This window comes from Cryptomeria japonica, chromosome 6 (assembly GCF_030272615.1).
Source record: "Cryptomeria japonica chromosome 6, Sugi_1.0, whole genome shotgun sequence".
NCBI lineage: Eukaryota > Viridiplantae > Streptophyta > Pinopsida > Cupressales > Cupressaceae > Cryptomeria > Cryptomeria japonica.
In genome coordinates this window covers 611,272,608-611,298,183 of record NC_081410.1, presented here as the reverse complement: position 1 = coordinate 611,298,183, position 25,576 = coordinate 611,272,608, and the positions used below count along the sequence as shown (strand labels likewise).

The following is a 25,576-nucleotide window of genomic DNA, read 5'->3' as shown; positions in this document are numbered from 1 at the left end:
GTTTAGCAGCTCAAACTGAAGCTACCAGCTAGGCGTCTCCTTTGGGATTTATTTCAGAATTTTTGGACGACTCCTTCAACAAAATCGTACCCTTTCAAGGAAGAAAGGTACGACAGATCTACAGGCCGTACATGCACAAAAACCCCAGTTGTAAACACACTTATTTCTGCCTCTGCTCTGACTCTATGGCTGCCATCAATCCTTTGCATAAAATGAATAAAACCCTGTCTAATCTGCCCAATCTTGATTCCTGGATAAAACCAACTGAAAAGCAAAATCAACTGATATTTCACAGCCTCTAATGCTGATGCACAGAAATCCACTGTTTTCCTGTACCGATACTCTTAGATCATCCACAGGAAGAAACCCCTGCTGAAACCCTCAAGCCAAAATCTCCTCAGAGCAAACTCAGTATCAAATCATCACATAATGAAAAGAAAACCTAAAAACTTCTTTTATCTCCTCCTTTAGGGTTTGGCACAATTCCCAAGAAAAGTACGATTTGGCATTTAAATGATGTTTTAACTTTTAATATTTATTTTTGACAATTGAGGCTTCAAAAAATAAATCATTTCTAGTTTAATATTAAAGTGACCCCATCCGATGAGAAATAGACCCTCACTTAAGTTATAACTTAAAGTGACTTTAAAATATTAAAACATTAAAGTTTGCCACATAATATTTAATTAAAGTAATTAAATATTGATATCTCTCCAAGTACTCATCAGAAATACCTGTCGTTAGAACTGGAGATTGCCAAACAATACTCTGTCACTGCTCATACTGTTCACTCTGAAGATGGAGAATCAGTCTCTAGGAGACCCTCTAACCAACCTCATCAGCCTACGAGGGTTAGTGATAGCCTAATCTACCAAGCTGACAGATGTCAACTAGAAGGGGACATCACAAGGAGATCCAAATTGCTTGGCAATCGACTATTCCATTCAATATTTTGTCCAAGAAGAGAGTATGAATGCTAAATTTATGAGAGGAGAGACTCGTCTATCAGCAATTGCGATCCCTCTAGTCCTTGGTTCCTCCACGCAAGAGGTTATAATTGTTGCCACACTTTAATGTGAACTTGCACATCTTTTAAGGGTCATGTTGTCATTGCGAAAGGCACTCTTTACGTTATGAGCTCATAAGTCTATCCAACAATTTTTCATGATAGCACAAAAAGGAAGTGCATAGGAAACGGTATGAGAACAACTTTCATAAAAATATGATTCCAACAATTATGGCCATGAGACAATAGTTACAGATCGGGCCTTGATGGTGCAAAATAAAGCAAATACACTCTTCAAAGATTTGCATTTTTGTTTTGAACTAATGAATCTATTAGTAGTGTTTGTCATTTTATGTCTTGAGATTCAAAATAAAGTTTTCGAGTTGAACTATAGATCTTGATGAAGAGATTAAATAAGGTACCTATTGCTGCCACTAAATTGGATGCCACATTTTTAATCATTTGCTGAAGTATGTTCTGTCTTAATAGGCTTTAAATAAGTTATAGTCTCTATATAAATGAGGACTATTTTCTTATGTAAGGTGGTCTTTGAAGCTGTTTAAAATTCAACTCAACTTTGTTTTAATTCCAATGTTTTACCTATTGTAATGTCCACTTTTGGAATTGCCCTAAATCTTGCCCTAAAATCACAAGTTCCATTAAAATAAGAAATGTGTGTGAGGTGAAAAATAATGATGACAAAATATTGCAAAACCACAAAGATCCAACCACAAAAAACCCTAGTTCTACAATAAAACATTCACTATACACCAATGAAGAAACCTAAGAACATGCAAATTAACAAATTGAAACAATAATACCATTCACATGCCAAGTAGGATTTGATCTCCATTGTTTCCTATCTTCATTGATCTTGTTTGATATATTTGCTCTCAGATTTTGTTTGTGCACAAGAGCTCAACAAAGAATGGATTATGGTTGTAAAGTCGTTTGATTGCAAGAAGACTAATTGATCGCATAAACTGTTAGAGTTGTGAAAGAATGAGAGTGTCCTCTTATATAAAAAACATTCTAGAAAATGGAGAGATAAGATTAAGAGGTGAAAGAAATAAATGATCGGCTAGGATTAAAGGGTAGGTAAAAGAAATAATAAAATATGAAGGGGGTAAGTAGAGGAAAATTAAGAGAGAAATGACGTGTCATGAAGAGAAAAAGCTAATGAATTAAATAAAATAAATAAAGATTAATTTAATTAATAGAAGTGGGACCAATTAAATAAATAAAATATTTATTTAATTTAGGAAAAGATAATTTAAATAAATAAAAATATTTATTTAAATGAGAAAAGGGCTAGAAGAGGCTAAATGAATTAATTAAATAAATAGAGATTTATTTAATTAATAGAAGACTTGGGATAAAATAATTAAATAAATAAAAAATATTTATTTAATTAAACAAGACAATTTTAGGTGTCTACAAAATGTTTTAAGCAAGATAAATCCTAGTTAAGGTCTTGCAATCATGTTAGACAATATTGGAAATATAATTCATAAGACAAATTATTTCTACAAGGGTTAGGGATCAAACATGTATATATTAATAATCATCTTTACCAATAAGACAAAACATGTAACATCTAAAGCTCATTTCTAGAGTTCAACCATAATAGGGATTGGAGAGGAGAACACGATAGGATGCCCAAAGCATACTTCACACTGGGCCCAAGGGCGGACACAACACCCCCTTGGCCCACAAGTGGCCAACACATCAGTCATCCAACATGGGGTGGCTTACCTAGTGGAGGAGCTCATCTCTGCCCTCCCAATTTGTGTCACCTTAATCACCCACCTATGATTGTAATTTCTCCAACAATCAACACTTGTAGAGATTGGCGAGGAAACCACAATAGGGCACCCAAAAATCCTCCTATCTAAGCCCAAGTGTAGAATGCAATACCCCCTTGGCCCACATATGGTAGACACATCAGTCATCCATCATGGAGTGGCCTACTTAGAAGGGGATCTCTCATCTACTCTCCCTCCTTGTATTTCCTTACTCACCTCCACATGGTTACTTGTTGGGGGAAATAAGTAATATAATAAATAAGTTAGGAATCTACATTAAATAGCATCTCTTACTAGTTATTATTCCTATATCCAATATATATATATGAAAGAAGATGTATTAAATATATTATCATTATAATGCATACCCAATACTTGTAGAATACAAGTTATCTGCAAGTTATTCAGTTCTAGGCTACTGTTGCAGGTTAAGTATATGTGATTCGATGTGATTTCTTTGATAAATCGTCTTCTGCTCTTACTCAATGAGTGCAGATTAGATGATGATCTCTGATCTGTTTGATCTTCCTTAATGCCCTCCCTTGAGTGCCAATCTGCAGTATATATGTCCCTCAACCAGTCGTGGAGAGTTGCGTCTTTTCCATGGCCATGCCTCTTCCTAAAGGTGATGTCTCTTAACCATCTGACCGTTGCTCTTATATACAAATTGTTTTTATATTAAGAAGGAAGCCGGCCATGATTAATTGTAGTTTGTTTCTCCTAATTGCTGCCCTATAATTGATAAATATAATCTTAATCCCTGCTCCTCGTGTCATGGTCAGCCTTTGTTATATAGTGATCATTTTTTATTATTTGCGCTTAAACCCTAGATCGGCTTCTTATTCCTTTAGCTGTTCACTTTTAGTGCTACGATTTGTATTAACCTTAGGCGGGACATGCAACTATATTATCCTCTCCTCTACAGCATACTGCTGATCTGAGTGACAAAAAAAAAAAAAAAGAAAAAACCTTATTTTGCTAACAAAATGACAAGCATTTCTCAAAAAAATTCTTCTTCCTGATTCTGTAATGTCCCCATTTCGAAATGGGATTTAATAATTAATATTAATAATAAAATTAAAATTAACACATAAAAGAACAAAATGAAAATAATTAAAACTTAGATAAGTTTAATAAATGGTCAAAAGGCATGAAATGAAAAGTTGTGACCTCCTCAAACGTGAGGTATAAAAGGGAGAAGATAACTTCATTTGAAACAACAATTTTAATCTACAATCAGAAGTGCAGATCTAAGTTAAATAGTAAGACAGTGAAATATCCCCTGTTCTACTGAAGATTGAAAATAAGGAATATTAAATATTTGCTGCCAAGACTGTGTGTTATGCTGTTCTGAAACTGTGTGTTATGCAACTTTGCTTTTGCGTGTTATGCTGATGTATGTCTGAGTAGTTTCTAGCTTCTAACAAAACCTAGAATTGATTGAATAATAACCAAGAATGCATAAACAATTTCCTAGAGATGCATCTTATCAAAATAGACTCTCAATCCTGAACAATCAGCTAATTGACATTATGTCAAACAGTTGTTCAACGTCCTCAGAAAAGAACATATATAGAATGCAATCAATTCTCCCTCTTTCTTTATTCATATAATGACCAAAGAGACATTACAATGACTGGGCTATAACCAGACTCCTTGACTGATATTAATTGTTTATTTTCAGATTTCTGAGAACAAATGACAGTCCTAATCTTATGCACACCCAAACTGAAAATTTACAATGAAATCTACTTGCAATGAACCTGGTATGAGATGCCTTGTAGACGTAAACAATATGACCAATCTTGAGCCTCCAATAATCAAAATCGACCCTCTTTGCAAGCCGCCCCTGCTGCTGTCATAAAGGTCTGAGAATTATTTAATTCCAAGGCCAAACTCTTCCCCTTAACTCCTAAAAGGATCACTGTCCCTCCCCAAGCAAATTGCCAATGTCAAAAGGCAAATCTGATGCAAAGGTAAGAGTCTATGAACCAAATCGTGGAAAATAACGGTCTGATACAATTTGTTCTCAGATTTGTTTGGGATACTGAACTCTTCTTATAACTCTTTCACAATGCTCCAAAAGGATCGCCCTTCACCCCCTTTGCTAGCGCTGTCCTCCAATATCTGATGTGAAGCTCCAAAGGTGAAATAAGAGCAAAATCGACAATATAACCTGCCTGCATCGATTTTGACTCAGACTGAAACATCTCACTGCTTCTCACACAAAACACATCCAATTTGTCTTGGAATGAATCGCCTAATTCCTACAAAGATATCGCTGGGCTTAGGATGAAGATTGGTTGACTTCTAGATGAGATCTGATCCAAATCGTGGAATATGAGGTGAAGTTCGGATCTGTCTCAGACCTGCAATTTTATAACAGCAACTCACAAATCTTCCTCAAATTATCCTCCAATAGAATCGCCTCACTAATCCCAACCAAATTGATGTATTATGGACTTCCAATCTGAAGATTCTGATGATGGCATTAATCCATCCACCATGAAAAATATATCAAACTCGATTAAGCTCAAGTGAAAGGACTGATTTGTCCTTTCCAACCACCATAAACTCGTTATGCACAATGTGGAAAACTGAGTATCTTCCACTCCCAAGAAGAAGAAACTAGGGTTTCATCCAGCCCTTCTATCAATCTGCTGAAGATTTGCATCCTCAGAGATTCAACTAATGTAACGCATCAGTCAGTTCATCAAATCCAAATCCATTCTCCAATGATCATACAATGAAGCTCAACCTCTATTTATCTTTTTTCTCCAAATGTCTCATAAACTTCTAGAGGATTCTAGAAATAATATTATTTCATTTTAGTGACTTTATAATTAATTATTTTATTTTAAGTCACTAATTAATTAATTAATTAAATATAAAGTCACCCCTTTTAATTTTTAATTTTTCATGACTTTATAAGAAATTCTCCTTATTTCTCCACTCAACCAAAAGGCTAAAATTCATAAGAGGCTAGAAAAATGGGGACATTACAGACAGCAATGAGAGAACATGACCTTTCAAAGGGATATCTCTTTCCAAAGAGATGTGTATCCTCAATGAGATATGAGGGTATAAAAAAGAGTAAGCAATTAATATGGAAAGGGGGGATATGGAGAAAAGGGGACACCTCATTGGGTAGGCCACCTTATCTGGATGGCATGGGCCACGAGGCCACTCTTGGGCCCAGGATAGAGGGTCTGAGACACCCCATCGAGGTCACTTTCCCCATGCTCTTCTAGGGTTGAGCCTCCAAGACATTTAGAGTATTTAATGGATGAATCACTAATTTTGTTACTGATTATGATCTAAATATATCTAATAATTCTTAATAATGCTACTGTAAATTTACTAATCTGATCTCTGTTCTGCTATGATTTCACAAATCTGATTTCTGAGACTATTGTTGTAAGAAGTTTCTAATCTGCTGCAAGGTTTCAATTGGGTGAAAGGTATTTCCTAAATCCACTTATCCACTTGGAAATTAAGAAATTGGGGCAAATTTAGGGCATACCCAATTAGTGGGGCATTACAAATGGTATTAGAGCATGATTCTGCCAGCCTGCGGGATAAACCTACTTTGACAATCATTCTCCTAAGGCCAACAGTGCATTTCTATATGTGTGTAATGTGTGTTGAGCATGCTTACTCCATGTATATTTTATATGCATGCTTTTCTCATGTATGACTTGTGTTGCTTCATGTCTGATATGTTTCAAGCATGTATGCCTTGTGTCTTATATGCATTTATGTGTTGCTTCATGATTGATGTATGTCCACTCCATGAGTGTCTTTCTCACATATGCTTTGTATTTTACCTGTATTGCTTCGTGCCTTACATGTGTGCTTTATGCCTTACATTTATACTTCATGCCTCTCTGTATTTATGTGTATTACTTCATGTCTTACATGTTTTACATGTATGCTTCATGCTTTGCGCCTTGCGTGTATTCGTGTGTACGATTTATACCTTACATGTGTCCGTGTGTATAATTCGTGTGTGTATCTCATGCTTTACATGTATGCTTCATGGCTTATGTATTAAATGGAGGAAATCATGTCATTTCCATTGCTCATCATTTGAAGCGAATTTGACTTCCATTGCCTTGATATTGGAGCGATTTCCATTGCCCCCACCTTGGAGCGAAATCCACTTCCATTGCTCCTCATTAGGAGCGAATATGCCTTCCTTTGCTCTTTCATGAGAGTGAATTTGCTTCCAAAGCCTCCCTTAATGATAATCTGACACATCTACACACTAGGAGAGCAAAACTACAAGATTTAAGTTGATGAAAAGAGGAGAAATTGATAAAACATAGCTAAGTGGCAAAATTGAAACTACTTCCATTGCTCCCCTTCAAGAGCGAATTTCTCTTCCATTGCTCCCTTCTAGAAGCGAAAATGACTTCCTTTGCTCCCCTATAGGAGCGAAATCCTCTTCCATTGCTCCCCTTTAGGAGCGAATTTCCCTTCCTTTGCTCTAGGTTAGGAGCGAAGTTGATTCTAAAGCCTCCCTTGAGGTTAATTTGACACATTCACATGCATGGATGGCAAAATACCAAGACATGAGTTCATAAGACCGAGCTAAGGGTGAATTTGAGTTTATTTCCATTGCCCTCCCCTTGGAGCGAAATTTGCTTCCATTGCTCCTCCTTAGGAGCGATTTTGACTTCTATTGCCCCATCCTAGGAGCGAAGTCATCTCCAAGACATCTGATGAAGGTGATGTAATGACTTTTGCACATGATGATTAAAAAATAAAGGGATGAGTTGATGGAGTGGAGAGAGAGAGGATGAAAATTTGGCTGTGTGAAATAATTTCCATTGCTCCCTTTTAGAAGTGAAATGTGCTTCCATTGCTCCCTTACAGGAGCGAACCTCCTTCCATTGGCAGTCAAAACGTCTGAAATTCTTCTTTTAATAGGGGGTGTATTGATTCAGTCAATTTTGTTATTTCATCAATATGATTCAAAATGTTTTCTTTTCTAGGTCTGATTGGAGAATCAAAGCGAGGAGTGAGGGAACACATTCAAGATTACATCGAGATGGAACACAACACAAGGCAAGAATGATATTCGAGAGGAAGGATTTCACTGGCAGGCACAAACATACCAAGAAGGTGACTGCGCAAGAAGGATTTTAGGCTATTCAAAAGATTTCATAGAAAGGAGAAGTCATACAATTACCTCAAGGCAAGATAGACAAGCAAGGGTAGAAGGTCAAACTTGATTATCATCACACCAAGTTTTGAGCAAGTGACTTATGTTGAGTATCAAGAAATATCGCTCAACATTCCTTCATGATGATCTACCATGTACAAGTGCAAATTCAGGTGGCATCCCAGTCACTACTCCACCAATCAAGGAAGTCCTACATCAGCATGTATTGATTCAATGAACCAAGCTCACCCATGGGGACACAAACTCTAATGCACCTACCCCCACTATCTATTGGTCGAATATTTTATAGATGACATGTGTCAAAACATTGTAATTATTTCATTGGCCAAAATAAAGTTTGTTGTAACAAATCCTAATTAGGCTTTCATTGTAAAATCTTGGCCATTGATGGGGTTTGATCCTGGCCACTCATTGTAATGAGCTCTCTATATAAAGTTCAAGCTCTTCATTTGTAAAGGTTAATAGAGAATAGTTAGTAGTTTGATAGCAGATAGCAGCTAGAGTAGAGTAGGAGAACACAGAAATTGTTGTCAAAGTTGTAAATAAACTTCCTTTTCATTGAAGTTATGGTGGAATGTGTTGTTTCTTTTACACTTGCATGGTTTCTTGTTGGATCTTCACGTTAGCTAATGATAATTGGGTGGATGAAAGAATGTTGTGTATGATTTATGGTAAAACTCCTAAACCATACCACTAGCCTCTTGTTGATTGTAAGCATGCCTTACGTAGTCAACTAGAATACTTGAATGAGCTTAAGTTCAATTGTTATTCAACCATTGATATGCATTCAATTGATGGTGTCTATGCTTGATAATGATTTGAAAATCATCTAATTTCCTTAGAGGATCACACTAAGCTTTGTGGAGTTGTTGCCTTGCATATCAAAGCAAGGCTTAGTCGAGTTTCACCAAAGATTGTCCATCATTCCTACATTCTTAGACTTCCCAAACCTTATATCTTTTGCCTTTTTTTATTCTCCACGCAAGCAATTAGAATCAAAGTTTCAGCAATTCAAGGATTCATGTACAATGTAAGGCCCCTTGAAGAAACAACAATCACAACGACCACCTATTCTTATCCACACGTCGTGACCCAACATTGAAGAACCTTGGAGTTATCTCAAGTGATCTTTGTGTGAATCTTCAGCATTTGAGAGACTTTGTTCAAGAGAAGATAAGATACTTTTGGGTATTTTATTTTGTGTTTGCATGTGCCTAAAAAAAGACATCAACAAATCCCATCTGATAAGACAATAACAACTACCATTATTGAGGATGCTAATTTATTCCATCCACTCAAACAACTAAAATAAGTTTGGGGTACTTGATCATTTTACCTATTGATCAATTTCTAACAAATGATTATGAATTTTCATAGGGGTTGGCTGCAAGAAAGATGGGCACGACACTTCATTTCCATTTGCGTGCCTAAAAAGATGGTGTGATGACTTCCTTTGTGAAGCTCTTGACAAACACTTTTGTTTCTTATCTATTGTTAACCATTTTACAGGCGTATTTACCAAACCTGTTCAGCTACAATACTTACTTATTTCATATATAGTGTTGTGAGGGATGTGTGTCATTGAAGAATATAGACATTTGGTATTTTGAATACCCATTTTTGTTACAGGTTCACTCTCTTGATTAGAATACACATTAAACACATAAGTGCAATACCAAAGATCAAAAGGCCCTAGGGGAAGATGAAACGGTTTATTTTTTTAGAATTTAATAAGATTATGGTGCTTAGTTCAAGCTATGGACATCTACCAACACATAATGGAAGGATTTTGATCAGAAGTTATAGCTGGAAATGCTTTGGTCGACATGTTCAAAGGGAACAAAAATTGTTTGATATGATTTATCAAAGAAATGTGCTCTCATGTCAGAGCATGTGAACGATCAAAGTTTCAAACAGCTCCAACGTTATCTTCTACTGTAATGTTAAAATATCCATGGTGTTGAATTTTTATATCAGTCATGACCCTTCAAGAAGGGTCGTTTCCAACTATTATCGTGACTACTGAATATGAAACGAATTTTCCAAATCTCTAAAGCTCTAAATGGCATATACATAACTGGTTAGCCTTTGTCCATTTGTCTATAAAATTGAGGGTCTTCAGGTTTATTGGAATATCTCAATTTTAATCTCATTGTTTGATGGCATATCATGTTCTCCTAACAACTTATTTTTCTTTCAAGTACGACAACTGTAGATGTGAGTAGATCTGACAGTGACCATGTAACATCAATTTATTAATTCTCATTTTATCGGTTTGTTCAATGTTATCACCATATTAATGGAGCTTGTCTATAATGCAGGAGATGGTGCAATCATTTTATTTTTCTAGGTCTTTATATGTCCATACCATCCATCAAATGTCACTCTAGAACAATTACTATATTAGTAGCCAAATTTTGGCATTCGATTTCCATGTAAATTGGAAGGAAAACTTAAAATATAATGTTTTTAATCTTTAAATAATATAAATAAATAAAAGTGTATTTTATTTTTAATTATACATCATTTTATGTGAATATTAAGTACATAATTTATCCTTGTTTTTTTTAATAATCTCAAATTGAATTGAACATTACATCATATATCTTCTAACGTATAACACACTTAATCTATTTTATTGAACTTGCAATCATATCCTCTAAGCTAAATCACAAGATCCTTTAAGTCCCTTGTTTTAAATTTTATGTTGAAGGAAAAAATTAACTACTATGAAAACCATTCAGACATCACCTATAAAAATAACGATTAGCATTTCCTAATTTGGCTCTTACTATGATATAAATAGGAAGTTCTCAAGATTATAAACATGAATATACATGTATAAGCTAAGATTGTCAATAACACTAATAAGCAAAATAGAAAAACAAAAACTTAACATATGGACAAAGTTTATAAGCTAGGTCTTATAGACAAAGTCTTATAATTTAAACTTAGCCAATAATGATAAACATATCCAAGGAGCATTTCTAAGATTGGTTAATATAACATGTTAAAACATGAAAAAAATTTCAAATGTAGGAAGGCTTGATCATTAGGCTCTGATACCAAATGTAATGGCAATTTTCTCCAATACTTCATTAAGGAATTGCAAAATAATCAATAGATTAAATATTAATGTTAAGATCAATTATAAGATGTGATAACATTGAATTAGATGTGAATAGACAAAGTGACTATTACATGTAAAAATCTAATAAGAATTATAAAGTCAATAATTAGCACAATAAACTGAATACCATAGCAACATAACTCAACCATATTATCATCAAATCATATATAAAAGCTTCTCATTATCTTATAGAATCAAGGTTTCCAATATTTATCTTAATCTTGAGCACTTGGAACAGCCAATCTCACTCTAAGAAGATTCCAATGGCCTTGAGTCCTTTATGGCTATGGCACCCCACGAAGGAATTCGGTTCTTACACAAAACCCCACATGCCTTCACAGCATGAAAAACACAACCCTAGCCAAGACACTTCCAGGTGTACGTTGCACCCCAAGTTGGACACAAACTGTGTGCACCTTCTCACTAATGCTCATAGCCCACAAAGCCACCACCTTCTTCTTCTTCCCATGAGTGATCTCAATGCCCCCTTCCCAAGTCTCACATATATGACTTTATAACCTTTTACGGGGTGGTTTCCAAGCCATCACACCCTTTCGAAAAGGTCACCTTTATTTAGCATTTCATAAACACAATGATTCATCTCTTTTAAGAGAGTTTTAATTAATATTCTTTACTAATATTTCTTTAAACCAAAACATTATAATATCCTTTATTTTTATCTCCCTTTATAATTCTAAAAGGTTTATTTCATAACTTTATCTTGGAGAAAAAGTCACATAACAATGAAATTTTGCTATATTGTGTATAATGGTACCACAAACCCAGAGAAACGGGACTCGCCCGGACTCGCCTGAACTCGGCGAGTCTGAGTCCGAGTCATGCTCGGCAAGTCCTAGGGACTCGGACTCAGACTCGTCCGAGTCTGGCGAGTTTGGCTCAAACTCGCCAAACTCAGCGAGTCCCGAGCCCTAGACTCGATCGGCATCAACCAACACTAAACACCAAAAAAGAATTAGTTTGCAATCTTTTTTTAATTCTGTTTTTTTTGTTAATTATTTCCTATCCCTAAAAGTGACCTTCATTTCATTCACTTGCAAAAAAAGGAGTAAAGTGAGTTGGGAAGAAAAACAAGGGTGCATAGAAGAAAAACCAGCAAGGAGGAAGCTCAAGTTTTCTTCAATTTGTCACATTGGAGCTGCATTGTGTTTGGATTTGGTGCATCAAGAGTTGGATAGGAAGATTTTGCAGCTCATTTCAAGCTTGTTGTAAGAGGTAAGATTGTTGTTTTGAAGATTAGTTTGTTTCTTGTATGCAAAAATTCCATTTTCTATTCATTTGTTTTGAAAGTTTTACATTTTCTTTCAAAATCTTTTGTATGTTTGTATGTAGCATGTAGTATGTGGTTGTAGTGTTGTACTATGTAGGGTTTGTAAATTTCTTTTTTTTTAAAGTAGGGTTTGACAAACCCTACTTTAGTTTTTTTGAATGTATGTACTATGTATTAATTTTATTTTGTATTTGTAATGTTTTATTGCGGCAAACTTCACTTTATTATTTGCCTCAACTTCAACTTTCACAAAACTATCCTAAAATGTCTACTTCAGCTTCTAGACCCCCCATTAGAAAGGACCTTGCTTGGAAAAATCATGAGGGTTTTCCAGGGCAAGGAAAGGGGCAAACAAAATGTATGTTTTGCAAAACAACATTCCATGGAGGCATATATAGACCGAAATACCATATTGCTGGTGTGCGTGGACATGATGCCAAACCATGCCTAAAAGCACTCCCTGAGGCTGTACATGAATGTTATGTAATGGTTGAGGAAATTGAAAGGAAAAAGAAACAAAAGGAGGATCGAGCGGCCATTGGGAGAGAGGCAATTTTAGGAAGAGGGACACAGTTAGGTGGTGTTGGAGGCCCTTCTTCCTTACCTTCATATTGTCCCACTCAGTTTGCTATTGCTGGTGCTTCCACTTCTACTTCTATAAGTGGTAGTGCCACCGCCACTTCTCATGCTCCTAGCACTAGTAGTTGTAGTGGGAGTGTTAGCATTGGACCTAGGATTCGTAAATCTAGGTTGGATTCCTTCTTTGTGCCTCACACTAATCCTAGGTCCTAACCGTCGCTTGAGGGCATGGGTTGGAACAAGGAGGTCCATGATGCCGCTAAAATGGCAGTTGACAGGTTTTGGAGCTACAGCTGTATTCCATTCTTTGTAGCCAGGTGAATGTTTTACTAACTTTTATGTTTGATTGTTTTAATTTTTATACTTAACTTATCTCATTGAATTTTTATACTTAACTTATCTCATTGAGTTTCATTGCGACAGGTCTCCTTATTGGCAAGAAATGGTTGATGCCCTTACCATATGCAGGGCGGGGTTCAAAGCACCTAGTGAGAGTGATTTGAGGGAACCCATTTTGTCTCAAATGGTGGATGATGTGAAGAAGGATTTAGATGAACAACGCCAGATATGGAGCACTAAAGGTTGCACCATCATGACTAATGGTTGGACGGTGTTGTGACCATTTCACACATCGCCCCATCAGAATGGGGACCCCCTCTTTTCGCTTTTGTTTTGCCTGTTCTTCTCTTTGCTTTTAGGGTTTTGAGTGAGTGAGTTGTCTGTCTGGGCTAAGACTAAACCTTAGGGGTTCCTTTTGAATGTTTTTTAAGCCAAGTCCAGTCAAATTTTGAAAATTATTAAGCGTCCTTCCGAGGGTTGAGATTGTTAAAGTAAGGTGAGCCTGTCAAGAAAGTCAAATAGGTCTCAGGTTAGGTCTAATCAGGGTTTTTTGAGGTAAAATCCAAATTTTGTCTAAGTGTTAGCATTTTGAAGATGGAATTGTGTGTTCTTGCCTAGGTAAATTTTGATCAAATTTTGGAGGCAAGATGATGCCTGAAACAGAGAAATCGCTCCTGTCCTTCACTAGAGGCCCAGGGCGAAATTCATTCTAAGTACAATTTCTTGAGAAGGCTTGCTAACTGGTTCCTGGCCTTGAAAATGACCTAACTTCGCCTTATGAAGTGATTGGAGACTTAAATTTTGAATATTTTAGCCAGAAAGGGTGAAATCGCTCCTGTCCCTCTCTGAGGGACCAGGGCGAAAATGTTATTTAGTGCATATTTGTCACTGACTTTTCTAATTTTGTTTTGTGCAAGGTCTCAGGACAAATGATTGGACGTGACTTGATGCTTTTAAGGATTTCGAAGGCATGAAAATGAAGAATTTTGAAGGATTAAGAGAAAATCGCTCTTGTCCCTCTCTAAAGGACCAGGGTGAAAAGACTTAGCTGAGTCATTCCTGGCCTTGTTTGGTCAAATTGAAACGTCAAAGGCATGGTGGAGGACGAAATGAACATGATAGAGCATCCAGACTTGATTAAAGACAATGAAATGATGAAGTTTTTGCCTAGAAGGGTAAGTTCGCTCCTGTCCCTCTCCAAGGGTCCAGGACGAAATTCTTTATATCCACATTTTTAGACCTTCTTTGGACTTAAACTCTTATTCATGGCGTGTGGCAAGATGAAATCTTCCCTAGCAAAGGCATTTCGTGATGAAAGATGAAGCATTTTGGCCTAGAGGACAAAGTTCGCTCCTGTCCCTCACTAAAGGACCGGAGCTTGATTTTCAAATTTGCACCGTTCTTGCAAGATCAAAGTGACTTTATGATTTGAAGAGATCAAGGAAAGCATGATTTGTCCATTGAATATAATTTAAATGGTCCACAAAGGAGGAAATCAACCCAAATGACAATAGGCGCTCCTGTCCCTCACTGAAGGACCATGGCGTTTTTTCCAGATTCTCCTCTTTGTTTGAGATTTTGAGGCAAAGCCTGACTTGGATAGGAGGGAGAAATGATATTTTATGCCTTAGACGTGATCGAGGGTTTAAAAGACAAAGAAGTATGCCAAGAAGCAAAAAGGCGCTCCTGTCCCTCTCCAAGGATCCAGAGCGATTTTCTAAAAAGTGCAAATTTCTTGCAAAGACAAGGCAAGTTTCGTGATTGAAATAAATGGAAAAAGGCATGATTAGCCCATTGAAGATAATTTGGAAGGCTAGCAAAGGACAGACAAACTTGAATTTACAAAATCGCTCCTGTCCCTCACTAAGGGACCAGGGCGAAAAACATATTATCTAGCTCTTCTCTCCAAGTTTGGACTAATCTAGACCAAGGCGAAAGTTTGAAATGATGTTTAAGATGCTTCAAGGTGGAATCGAGATGCAAGATTTGCAAATTTTGATGACAATTGGCAAAAGCGCTCCTGTCCCTCTCCAAGGGACCAGGGCGAAATCTCCAAATATGCCCATTTACCTTACATTTTGAGATGCTATTTTTGTTTCCAAGACTCAAGAAGGAGTGGGGAATGATGTCCCACGCCTTAAGGGTAATTTGAAGATTGAAGCAATCAAGAATTTGCACAAGGACTCAAAAGTGCTCCTGTCCCTCAATGAAGGACCAGGGCGATTTTTATAAAATCAACAATTTCCCTCCAAGATTACGCTAAGGAAAGATTGAGCAAGATAGAAAAGTCTTCTAAAGCATGGTGAACAAAGGTTTGACTCCAAAAACTTGATGATCCTAGGCCAAATGCAAAAGTCGCTCCTGTCCTTCACTGAAGGACCAGGGCAAAAATCTTTGGGGAATCAATTTTGCCTTGCAAAAACGAGTTAAGCATGCATAGAATGAACGAAGGGGATCATTGCTTACCCCACAGCGAAAATTGGCAATTAAAAGATGAAGGATTGAGGACAAAAGTAAAAAATCGCTCCTGTCCCTCTCCAAGGGACCAGTGCGAAAAGTCTTAAAGGCACGTTCCTCCTAGATATCAAGTGAATTAAACTCAAGACTCCAATTAAAAATGCCATTTTAGATGCCTAGAAGAAGTTTTGAACATGGAAAATAAGGAATGCAAGGCCAAAATTGCAAGTTCGCTCCTGTCCCTCTCCAAGGGACCAGGGCGAAGTTATTGGCATTCATTATTTTTTACCTTAATTCAACGTAGATATCCTCTAAAAATCGCATTAGATGCCAAAATTGACAACTTCGAAATATTTGAAAAAATTAATTAATTTGGCATTTAATAAAAGGCGCATTGATATTTAATAAATTAATTTTGAGCCTTAGAAAATCGATTTTTTTTATTATTGAGGCACTTAAAATTAATTTTTATTAAATTAAAATTGAAAGTAGAGCCCTTGAGGTATCATTTTTATTATTTTATCAAGTCGGCCTCTTCTTTTTGCAATTTTATTTATTTTTTTGGCCTATTTTGCCAAGTCGGCCCATGGGGAGGTGAAGTGGTGAGCGCCCTATATAATAGGGGTGTTTTGAGCAATTTTAAACAATCATTCACTCATTACTTCAAGTGCGATTTGGAGAGCAAGAGGAAGTGCGAAAGCTGGTCTATTTGGAGCGAATTTGTCTTAAGTATTGAAGACTAGAGGTGGTGGACTTGATGCTTGTGAAGACTAAAGGAGGCACATTTGGCTAAAGAGAGAGCTTGGATCTACATTTTGCCTAGCCAAAATTCACCTTATTTTTGCATCATTTTTTAGAATTAATTCTCAAGTGGAGGTATGGCGTAATCACCTTGACACCATTATTGAAGATTTGAATTTTGCGCTTTGTTTTGAAAATCCTAAGTTTGATGTAGTTAATTAGGAAATGATAATTCAAGATTTATCATGAAGTTTCCTAATTGAAATCTTAAATCTTCCTTTCTACTCTATATTTCTACGCTTCAAAATATATTACTCGTTATGAAATGTTGTGTAGGTGTCAAGATGGCGACTCCAAAGGCAGGAGCATCCGCTAGTCGTCCGGCCCTCATGAAGGAAGATCAGAGGAATGAAGAATTGGAGACTAAGATCGTGTCCAAGTGGAGCAACATCGGAGATACCAACTTGGGAAACTTCAGTATGAAGAAGTTTCGAGAGGTCCCTTACATTGGCAAGCCATCACCTGTCGCAAAGAGAATAATTGAGAGTGGCATCATCAAGGTGGCTGGTTTCCCTCCAGCGGTCCAGTGCCATGACCTGATGATCGAGTGTGCCCACTATTATGACTCACAATCAAGATCGATCGTGTCCAAGGAAGGAAACACTTTGGCTTACCTTTCAGAGGAGGCTATAAGTGAAGCTTTCCATCTTCCAGAGCATAAAGATATGATTTACAAAAGCCTAGAAGGAGCCAGATCAATTTATGAAGATGATCTAGACACTTGCTTGAGCATCATCAATAAGAATTGGTTACTCAAAAGTCATCCTCGCCTGAGCAAGATTCCCAACACACCACATAGGATTGACTTCCAGGAGGAGTACAAAGATTTGATAACTTTGCTCAATCGAGTTACAGGGGCTCCTCAAGCCTTCTACTTTGAGAAGTGGATGTTCTACTTCATCCAGGTGATAGTTCAAGGGAAAGGAACCATTCATTGGGCTAGAATTATTAGCCATTGCCTGGATGTGCACTTAAGAAGACTAAAGCCTACCAAGTCATTTCACATGAGCTCATACGTCATATATGCCTTGATCAGGAGTTTCGAATATGCAGGACTACCTCATAGAGGAGTGATCGGAAGAGGACCCGGAGAAGTGAGAGTTTGTGACTCTTATGTTCATTTGCATCATCCACCTGGAAGTGACTACAAGTAAGTCAATGATACCTTCACGATGAACATCACTAGGATATTGCAAGGCGGGATTCACAATCGACTATCTCTGGATGCACAAGAGCTTGTAAAGAGGTATGGTGCTTGGTTCATCCAGTTTCAAAAGTTTACATATATCAGAGTTCATGGGTGTCCTTCACCTCCATACATGTTGCCAAGGTATCCGACAGACAAGATAGTGCTACTTGAGGTGACTAGGCAGTTGGCAGCTTATGCGAAGGCATTCAGACATAGGCATGGAAATGGAATGCCCGTGCCCATCATATTGGGGAATTCAGTTGAGGTATGTCCTAATGCTCTAGCCTTGGATGATGCAGAGAGGGAGTTGGCTTTATATTCATTCACGTTCTTTGCCTTGAGGGAGAATTTTGATCCTTATGGGTATATGGAAGAGACAGTTGGTAGGAAGTACAAGCACGAATTTCAGGTAGAGGACTTTTGGATGAATCTCTCAAGTGATTTAGAAGTGAAAAGAAAGATGCATTCCAGATTGCCTTTAGATTTCATCAGAAAATGCAAAGTCTACAGAGTGGCCGATCAAGCTCAAGACAATGGCAGGCATCTCCAGTCATCCTATGACAAAGAAGACAAAGCAGTGAAGATAGATTGGAATGAGCCTGAGATTTCAGACTTGAGAGCTTTGATGGCCCCAGTTTTGTCATGTACTCGCAAATGGGTGGATGTACAACATCAAAAGTTAAGAGAGCAGAACGTACCAATGACTTTTACTTTGGAGGAAAGACCAGAAGAAGGAGGAGCAAGCGCAAGTGAAGGCAATTCTCATCCTAGAGGCGCGAAAAGGAAAGAGAGACCTGAGAAAAGGGAACCCTCCAAGAAGAAGCAAGAGGCCAATTGAGATCGCTCATCAGGTACATCTTCTCGACATGAAAAAAGGACAAGTCAAGTTGAAGGACAAGAGAAGACGGTGCCTGAGGTCGATGAATCTATGGAGTCAATGGTACAGAATGATAAACCTGAAAAGAGGAAGGCACCTCAGCATTCATCAAGTCAATCCCCCCAAGTCGATGAGCTACATGAAGAAAAGAATGATGATGAAGTAACATCTCCTCTCCGGGAAGACGAACCATTGCTTAAGGAAATACAAGTTAAAGAGACAAGATCCGCCATTCCAGATTGGTTGAAGGAGAGACTGACAAGGGTGATTGTGATTGATGATGAAGATGATGTAATTGACTTAGAGAGCCTTATAGGAAATTCTCAAGAAGCAACGGAGAAAAAGAAGGCCACCAAGATGTCCAAGATGATCAGAGATGAGACAGGGTCTAGGAAGTTGCAGATAGCTACACTAGTAGTGGACAAGTATGAAGGTGAAATTCTTGCAGAAGAGTATGATGTAGAAACATTTGAGCTTGGTCCACTCACTGCTGAGCAGACACTAGATGAGGCAACCGATTCATTTGAAGTACTTAAGGACAAGCTTAAGGAAGAAATGGAAAAGAATAGAAAGCTTGAGAAAGAGGTCGGTGCTTGGAGAGGCTACTTCAGCCATCTCAATCAGCCTTTGGGACGTCAGGATCCAACAGTGTCTCCTGTGCAAGCACTTCCCCTTGAATCAGTTGGCGAGGCAGAGAGAGTCAAGAGCTTGGTTCAGCTTATGAGCTCTTGGATTGACAAATCCCACACAGTAGCCGTTGAATTTGCAACAAGAATGATGCAGACAATCCACCGAGCTATCCAGGTCCTTGAGATCGTCCACAACCTAATGATAATAGTAGCCGCGTTCGCTCACACTAGAGATGTTATCATTCCTGTTCTGCAAGTGATCAGACAAACACCAAGGAAGATCCTAGCACAAGAAAAGATAATGGATGGAGGAGCTCATAATTTACTTCAGTGGTCAACTCTGCTCCAGATGAAGGAGGTTCTTTTCGAGGACATCAGCACCAAATGCAATCAAGTTGAAGGTGTCATCCATCCAATTCAGGACAAGGTATTTGAAGTGTTGTGTACCATTCTTGGCAGGAGGATCGAAGTTGAGACAGATGTGGATCTTCAAGAGTTGGAAGAAAGAGTCAAAGTCATCTTTTGAAAAGATGAGAATGTCATCACGGATGAGCAACGGGATCTAATGTTCACTACTATGCTCCTGATTGAGAAGATCAAAGAGCTCGAACTTGGATGGGATACGGCTCTTCTCAAGGCCTTTGACTAGGTTATCCACTTAGAGGAGCGAATGAGGAATCTTTCCGAGATTCCTATTGCTGAGATTGAAGGAATTGTGTCCAGATTCGTTGCATATGCTAAGAAAGAGCATTGGAAAGGGAATAAGGTTCTAGAAGAGAGTTTGTTATAAATGATGTGGCATCTTAATTATCATTGGTCTATGTTCCCTCAATTTTTGTGCCAATTAAATATTTGGCTATGCATTTAATAATGTTCAACTAAAAGGGGACTTTTTGTAACAAACCCTAATTAGGGTTTAGGTGTCAGAATCTCAGTCGTTGATCTTCTTTTGATCTGGGTCGTTCATTGTAATTGAGGATGCTATATATACCCTCTCATTTTCATTTTGTCATTAGATATTAGAGGTTGGATAGTTAGAAGTGAGAAGATTAGAGCTTTTGGAGAGAAGAAAGTTATTTTGTGGCAAGATTGAGCATTGAAGAGAGAATTTCAAGCAATTGTTGTATATTTTGGCTTTGAGATCAATAAAATATTGAAGCTATGGTGTTTTATTGCAATTCTTGTGGCTATCTTCATGGTTGTTTACTTTCTTGAATCATTCTCAGTCGAAGTAGTATTTAAATTTGAAGGACTAAGTGTTGGGCTTGATCTTTGGTCAGATTCACGTTCCAAACCACTAGCTTCTTACTGATTGTAAGGACGCCTTGTGTGGTCAACTGAAAATATTTGGATTGCTTGAACCTTCAATCATTATTAAACTATTGATATGTATCTTTATGGTAGTATCTATAATTCTTGATGATTTGAAAATCATTGAACACCTTAGAAGATCGCATCAATTCCAGTAGAGTTGTAATTGTTTGGCAATACTAAAATTGGTAGAATCTTACCAAGTCTAGTCTACATTGAGTCACTCGTAGGTTTAGATTAGAATTCATCTCTTGCAAACCCTATCTTTTGATCCTTTTTGAGAACCTGTTAGTTTTAGGAAAATTATGTTCCTGCAGTTCGAAAACGTAAGGCCCCTTGAAGAAACAGCATTCACAACGACCACTGGTGCTTATCCACACGTAGAGATCCTACAACGAAGAACATTGAAGTCGCCCTGATTGATCCTTCTCGCGATATCTTCAGCATTCAGAGGCTTTACTCAAGAGAGGATAAGGTACCCTTGGGTATTTTATTCTGTGTTTGATAGTGTACAAAATACACGTCAACAAACGGATAGGAGAAATAGAACTCTCCTTAATTTTCTTGTTTCTTCCGCAGGTGATTGATTAATTTTAGTTTCATATAGTCTTTAATTTTTTATTTTTTATCTAATGGTTTATTGAATGATCATTGACCTAGCTTTATTTTTTCATTTCAGGGAGCACCATTTTCATCAAGTCCATTGATGCCTCCGCCCATTGCAAGAATGCCACCTACCTATGTGAGCAGATTGAGGAGGTGATTGAAGATGTGGGTGAGGAGAATGTGGTACAGGTGGTGACCAACAATGCAGCAAATTATGTTGCTGTGGGTAAACTTTTGATTACAAACTAATTTTGTTTGCAAATTAATTACTATTTTGTAGTTTGTACCTCCATTAATTACAATTTACAATGCAACAAATTATGTTGCTGCAGGTAGACTATTGATGGAGAGGCACCCATCTATAGTTTGGACTCCATGTGCTGCTCATTGCATTGACCTCATGTTGGAGGATATTGGAAAAATCCCATGGGTCAAGAGATTTGTAGAAAGGGCAAGAAATGTCTGCAAATTTGTATATAATCATTCATGGGTGTTGGCTCTTATGAGACAATACACAGAGCAGAAGGAGTTGCATCATCCAGGAATCACAAGATTTGCCACAAACTTCCTCACATTGCAGTCCATGCTTAGGTCTAAGTTTGCCTTGAGACGTATGATTGTTGGTGAGGAGTGGTCTTCCTCATCCTATGCTACCATCCTTGCAGGGAAAGATATGGCAGACTGCATTTTTTATGAGCAACACTTTTGGGTCCCTTGTGATGATATAGTTAAGGTAATTTTTTTATAAATTCTACAATTTAACTTCATGTTTTATAACTTATTATATGTATTCTCTTATTTGCTCATTTTTCTAAATTACACAATATTTTCAATTTTGCAGTTTGTTAAGCCCTTGGTGGTTTTGTTACGAGTTGCGGATGGAGATAAGCTCACAATGGGCAATATATATGAGGGCATGGATAGGGCGAAGGAGGCCATCAGATTCATCTATGGAGGAGATGAGAGCAAGTATGGTCCCATTTGGGAGATCATTGATAGGAGATGGCATCATCAGCTTCATAGGCCCATCCATGCGGCAGCCTATTATCTGAATCCGGCATTCCGTTTTATCCCTTCTTTCAAGGCTGATGTGGAGGTCCTTAATGGGCTATACGCAATCATGGAGAAGATGGGACCTGCTGATACTTCTCAAATAGACCTTATTCGAGAGCTACAGTTGTTCTCAGATGCACAAGGGGAGACCTTCTCTCGTCCTGTCGCCAAAGATGATAGGACAACTATGATGCCAGGTAAAAATAAATTGTAAGGCTTAATTTTAGTTTTATTCAATACTATATTGTAACTTGTTAAATGAGTTCATGAGCGAGACTGATTTTATTTATTTTTCTCATTTCAAACTCAGATCATTGGTGGAGCTTTTTTGGCCCAACGACACCAAATATTCAGAAGTTGGCCATTCGCATCTTGAGCCAACCATGCAGCGCATCAAGTTGTGAGCACAATTGGAGTATGTTTGAGCACATACACTCCAAGAGGCGCAATAGATTATCTGTGGAGAAGATGAATGATCCCGTCCTTGTTCACTACAACCTCCGCCTGAGAATGAGAAAGAATGCATTAGTTGGCATCTCTCCTATCATTTTAGATGAGGTTGATCTTGAAGCAGAGTGGGCCAATGAGAATCAGACAACTCCTGGGACTCCTATAGTTGGCTTTAGTGATGATGACATTGATTGGATCGACCAGGTAGATATAGAGGCTGAGGTTGTAGCCATGGCAGAGGAGCAGAGAGCACGAGCAGAGACAAGAAATACTGAGACTCAAAGTGACACAGTTGTTCCTGATGTTGGTGAGCATGGCATAGTGTCACGGGGAGCAACTATGGCTGCTGAATCATCCAGGACCTACTTTAAATGCCTTCGCAGAGGGCCAGGGCGAGAGGGTGCACGGCCCTCTGAGCCATAGGCTTGTACACTTGTAGTTGTATTTACTATTTACCTTTGATATTTGTATCAAACATTTGATGATGATCATATGATGACATGGATTTTTTATTCCATGAGTTTTGTAATATTGTATACATTTGACTATATTTATATATCTATGTTTGTTACTTTCTTCAGCTACAATTTGCGTTTATGCTTATGTGATTGATGTATACTAGTGTATGTAATCAAATGAGCCGAGTTTGATGATGTTATTGTGTCTTTAAGGTGTATTTAATAAAGGGTGTCTGAAACAAGTTTTAAATCTTTAGAAATCTCTAAATTTCTTGAGTTTTTCACTTTCTCGAGTCCAGCTGAGTCTGGAGCCAAGTCTGGAGCCGAGTTTGACGCCGAGTCCCGAGTCCGAGTCCAAGTCGGCCTTGCCGAGTCCAAGCCGAGTCCAAGTCCCATTTCTTTGCACAAACCTCCCTACCAAAACACTTTTTTCTCCAAATTTTATAAAACCCTCAATTTAATTGTTTCTATACCTTGCCCAACGAAAAATCGAACTTTTAAAATCTCCTAAACCAAAAGGCATTTTGAGTTGAAAACTTGCCACATTAGGTGAAATAGCACCAAAAACCGTCCCCATAAAAAAAATTTTCACCATCTTTAACAAATTTTGAGATTTAATTATTTTTGTAAATCTCGAGGAATTGGATAGCTACTCCCAAGATTGACTGAGACAATGGATGATTCTATTCCAAAATGGGGCTAACATGATCAAAGGTTAAACTCTTCATTTTAATATAGAAAAAAGGGAAATCATTGAAACTGACGAGTATTTGTGTGTACTTGTGTCTATCATAGATGTTACCAAGGCTGATATACAATGAAGTAAAATACACATGAGCTCTTATATCTCCATATACCAGTATTTTTATATGACTTTATACAAGAAAGAAATGACTTAAATATTCACAGTATAAAACTAAGAATTGGTAGTCAAATTTGATAAATTCTGGAAAATACATTAACAAGTAGGCATTTGTGTAATAACTCATTACCTTTTCCTCAGGTTTGAGCAAGAAGGAAGACAAGCTCGATTGTACAAGTCCCTTTGTTGTTGCCAAAGTCGGTGACTTGTTTACACTTTCTTTGGATTTTTTCCGTGTTGAAGTCTTTGGAGCGGAGGAGGAAGCATTCTGGGCATCCATGGTAGATGCTTTCTTGTTTTCATCATTTCCAAGGTCGGCCAAAATAGGGACAGAATCTCCTACTGCTGCTTCTTCTGTATAAAGCACTTGTCAAGAAATAACATTATATATTCATAACAAAGAAAAGCTACAAATATTTTTAGACAAGATTATCATGAACTTCTCCCAAACATGAACTAACAACACGTTATTAAAAATTCTTTGCTCAATCCTGATGATGTGGCAGCCATCATAAATGTAGATATGTCAACTTTGCATTAGGAAGCACTGAGCAATATTTTACCATGCACATTGAAGAGATTACGATTCACTTCCTGTTTCTTTTCTGTGTGTTTCACTTCTATGTCCGATGAACCAGAATCACTTCCTGTACTTTCTAGTTCATCTTCAGAAGGAGATTCTACAAACCTAGATCAGAATAATAGCAAATAAATATTTGACTGTTAATGGATTTTAATCCTTCTACTACACATTTTCTAATAAAATGTATATGTATTATTTCAGATACCAACACAGAAAATGAATAAATGGAACAGTACAGGCAGTTCATACTTGTATGTCTTCCCTGCTCTCCGTGAAGAAGTACGCACTGGTGTCTTTGATTCTTCTTGCACTGGTGTTTTTGATTCTTCTCTTACAATATTTATTGTGGACTTGTCTGAACAGTCTCTCAAGGACTCAGAGTCAGAGTCGGTATCATGAGTCAGTTGTTCAACACATTCCTTCAAAGGAAGCTGTTTGGCAGAAATATCTTTATGGTCAGATACACAGCCAGCACCACCTTTAAAGTCGAACTCTGCATGCTTCTCCTGAATATAAAAGCAAACAACAGAAAACTCAGTAGAGAAAACCTGTTTTAAAGTTTTGTATAAAACTTACAATGGAATTAACAAACCTGATTTAGTTCTTTTGGAAAATCTAGTTGCAATTCTTCAGGATTTTCCTCCTCCGTTCCAATCCACCATACATCAGAAAATACAACCTACAAAAAGCAAAAACTACACCTTTATCATGCTGTGTAAACCATCTGGCAAAGTCCAATTTATAACAGCCATAACTGATTTTATTTAAACTTCTTACAAATTAAATGTGTAAATTCTTGTAATCCATTAGCTCACATATCCCAGAAACACAATATGAGTGGCAATGAAGTTCATAATGGGTGACTTCTAATGTAGCCATGAGTCTAGTGCGCTTCAAAAGACATCTTAAAGGTTTAAGGAATTAAACAAATCATATGAGTAAAGATATGGACCCGAAATAAGTGC

The 25,576-nt window shown here is 37.4% G+C and overlaps 1 protein-coding gene across 8 annotated transcripts in view; it reads right to left on the bottom strand.

The window, feature by feature from the left end:
* Nucleotides 1-25,576, bottom strand: part of LOC131037736 (DNA-binding protein RHL1) — a 118,054-nt gene that overhangs the window by 37,785 nt on the left and 54,693 nt on the right. For all 8 annotated transcript variants that reach the window (XR_009104285.2, XR_009104284.2, XR_009104286.2 and 5 more), the window contains exons 3-6: nt 25,204-25,290; nt 24,861-25,117; nt 24,592-24,716; nt 24,159-24,382 (exon numbers count right to left, since the gene is read on the bottom strand). Coding sequence is in view for 5 of the 8 variants with exons in the window: in XM_059207521.1 (XP_059063504.1) it covers nt 24,159-24,382; nt 24,592-24,716; nt 24,861-25,117; nt 25,204-25,290 (693 nt within the window). In the remaining 3 variants the exon portion in view is untranslated. The remainder of the gene's footprint in view (nt 1-24,158; nt 24,383-24,591; nt 24,717-24,860; nt 25,118-25,203; nt 25,291-25,576) is intronic.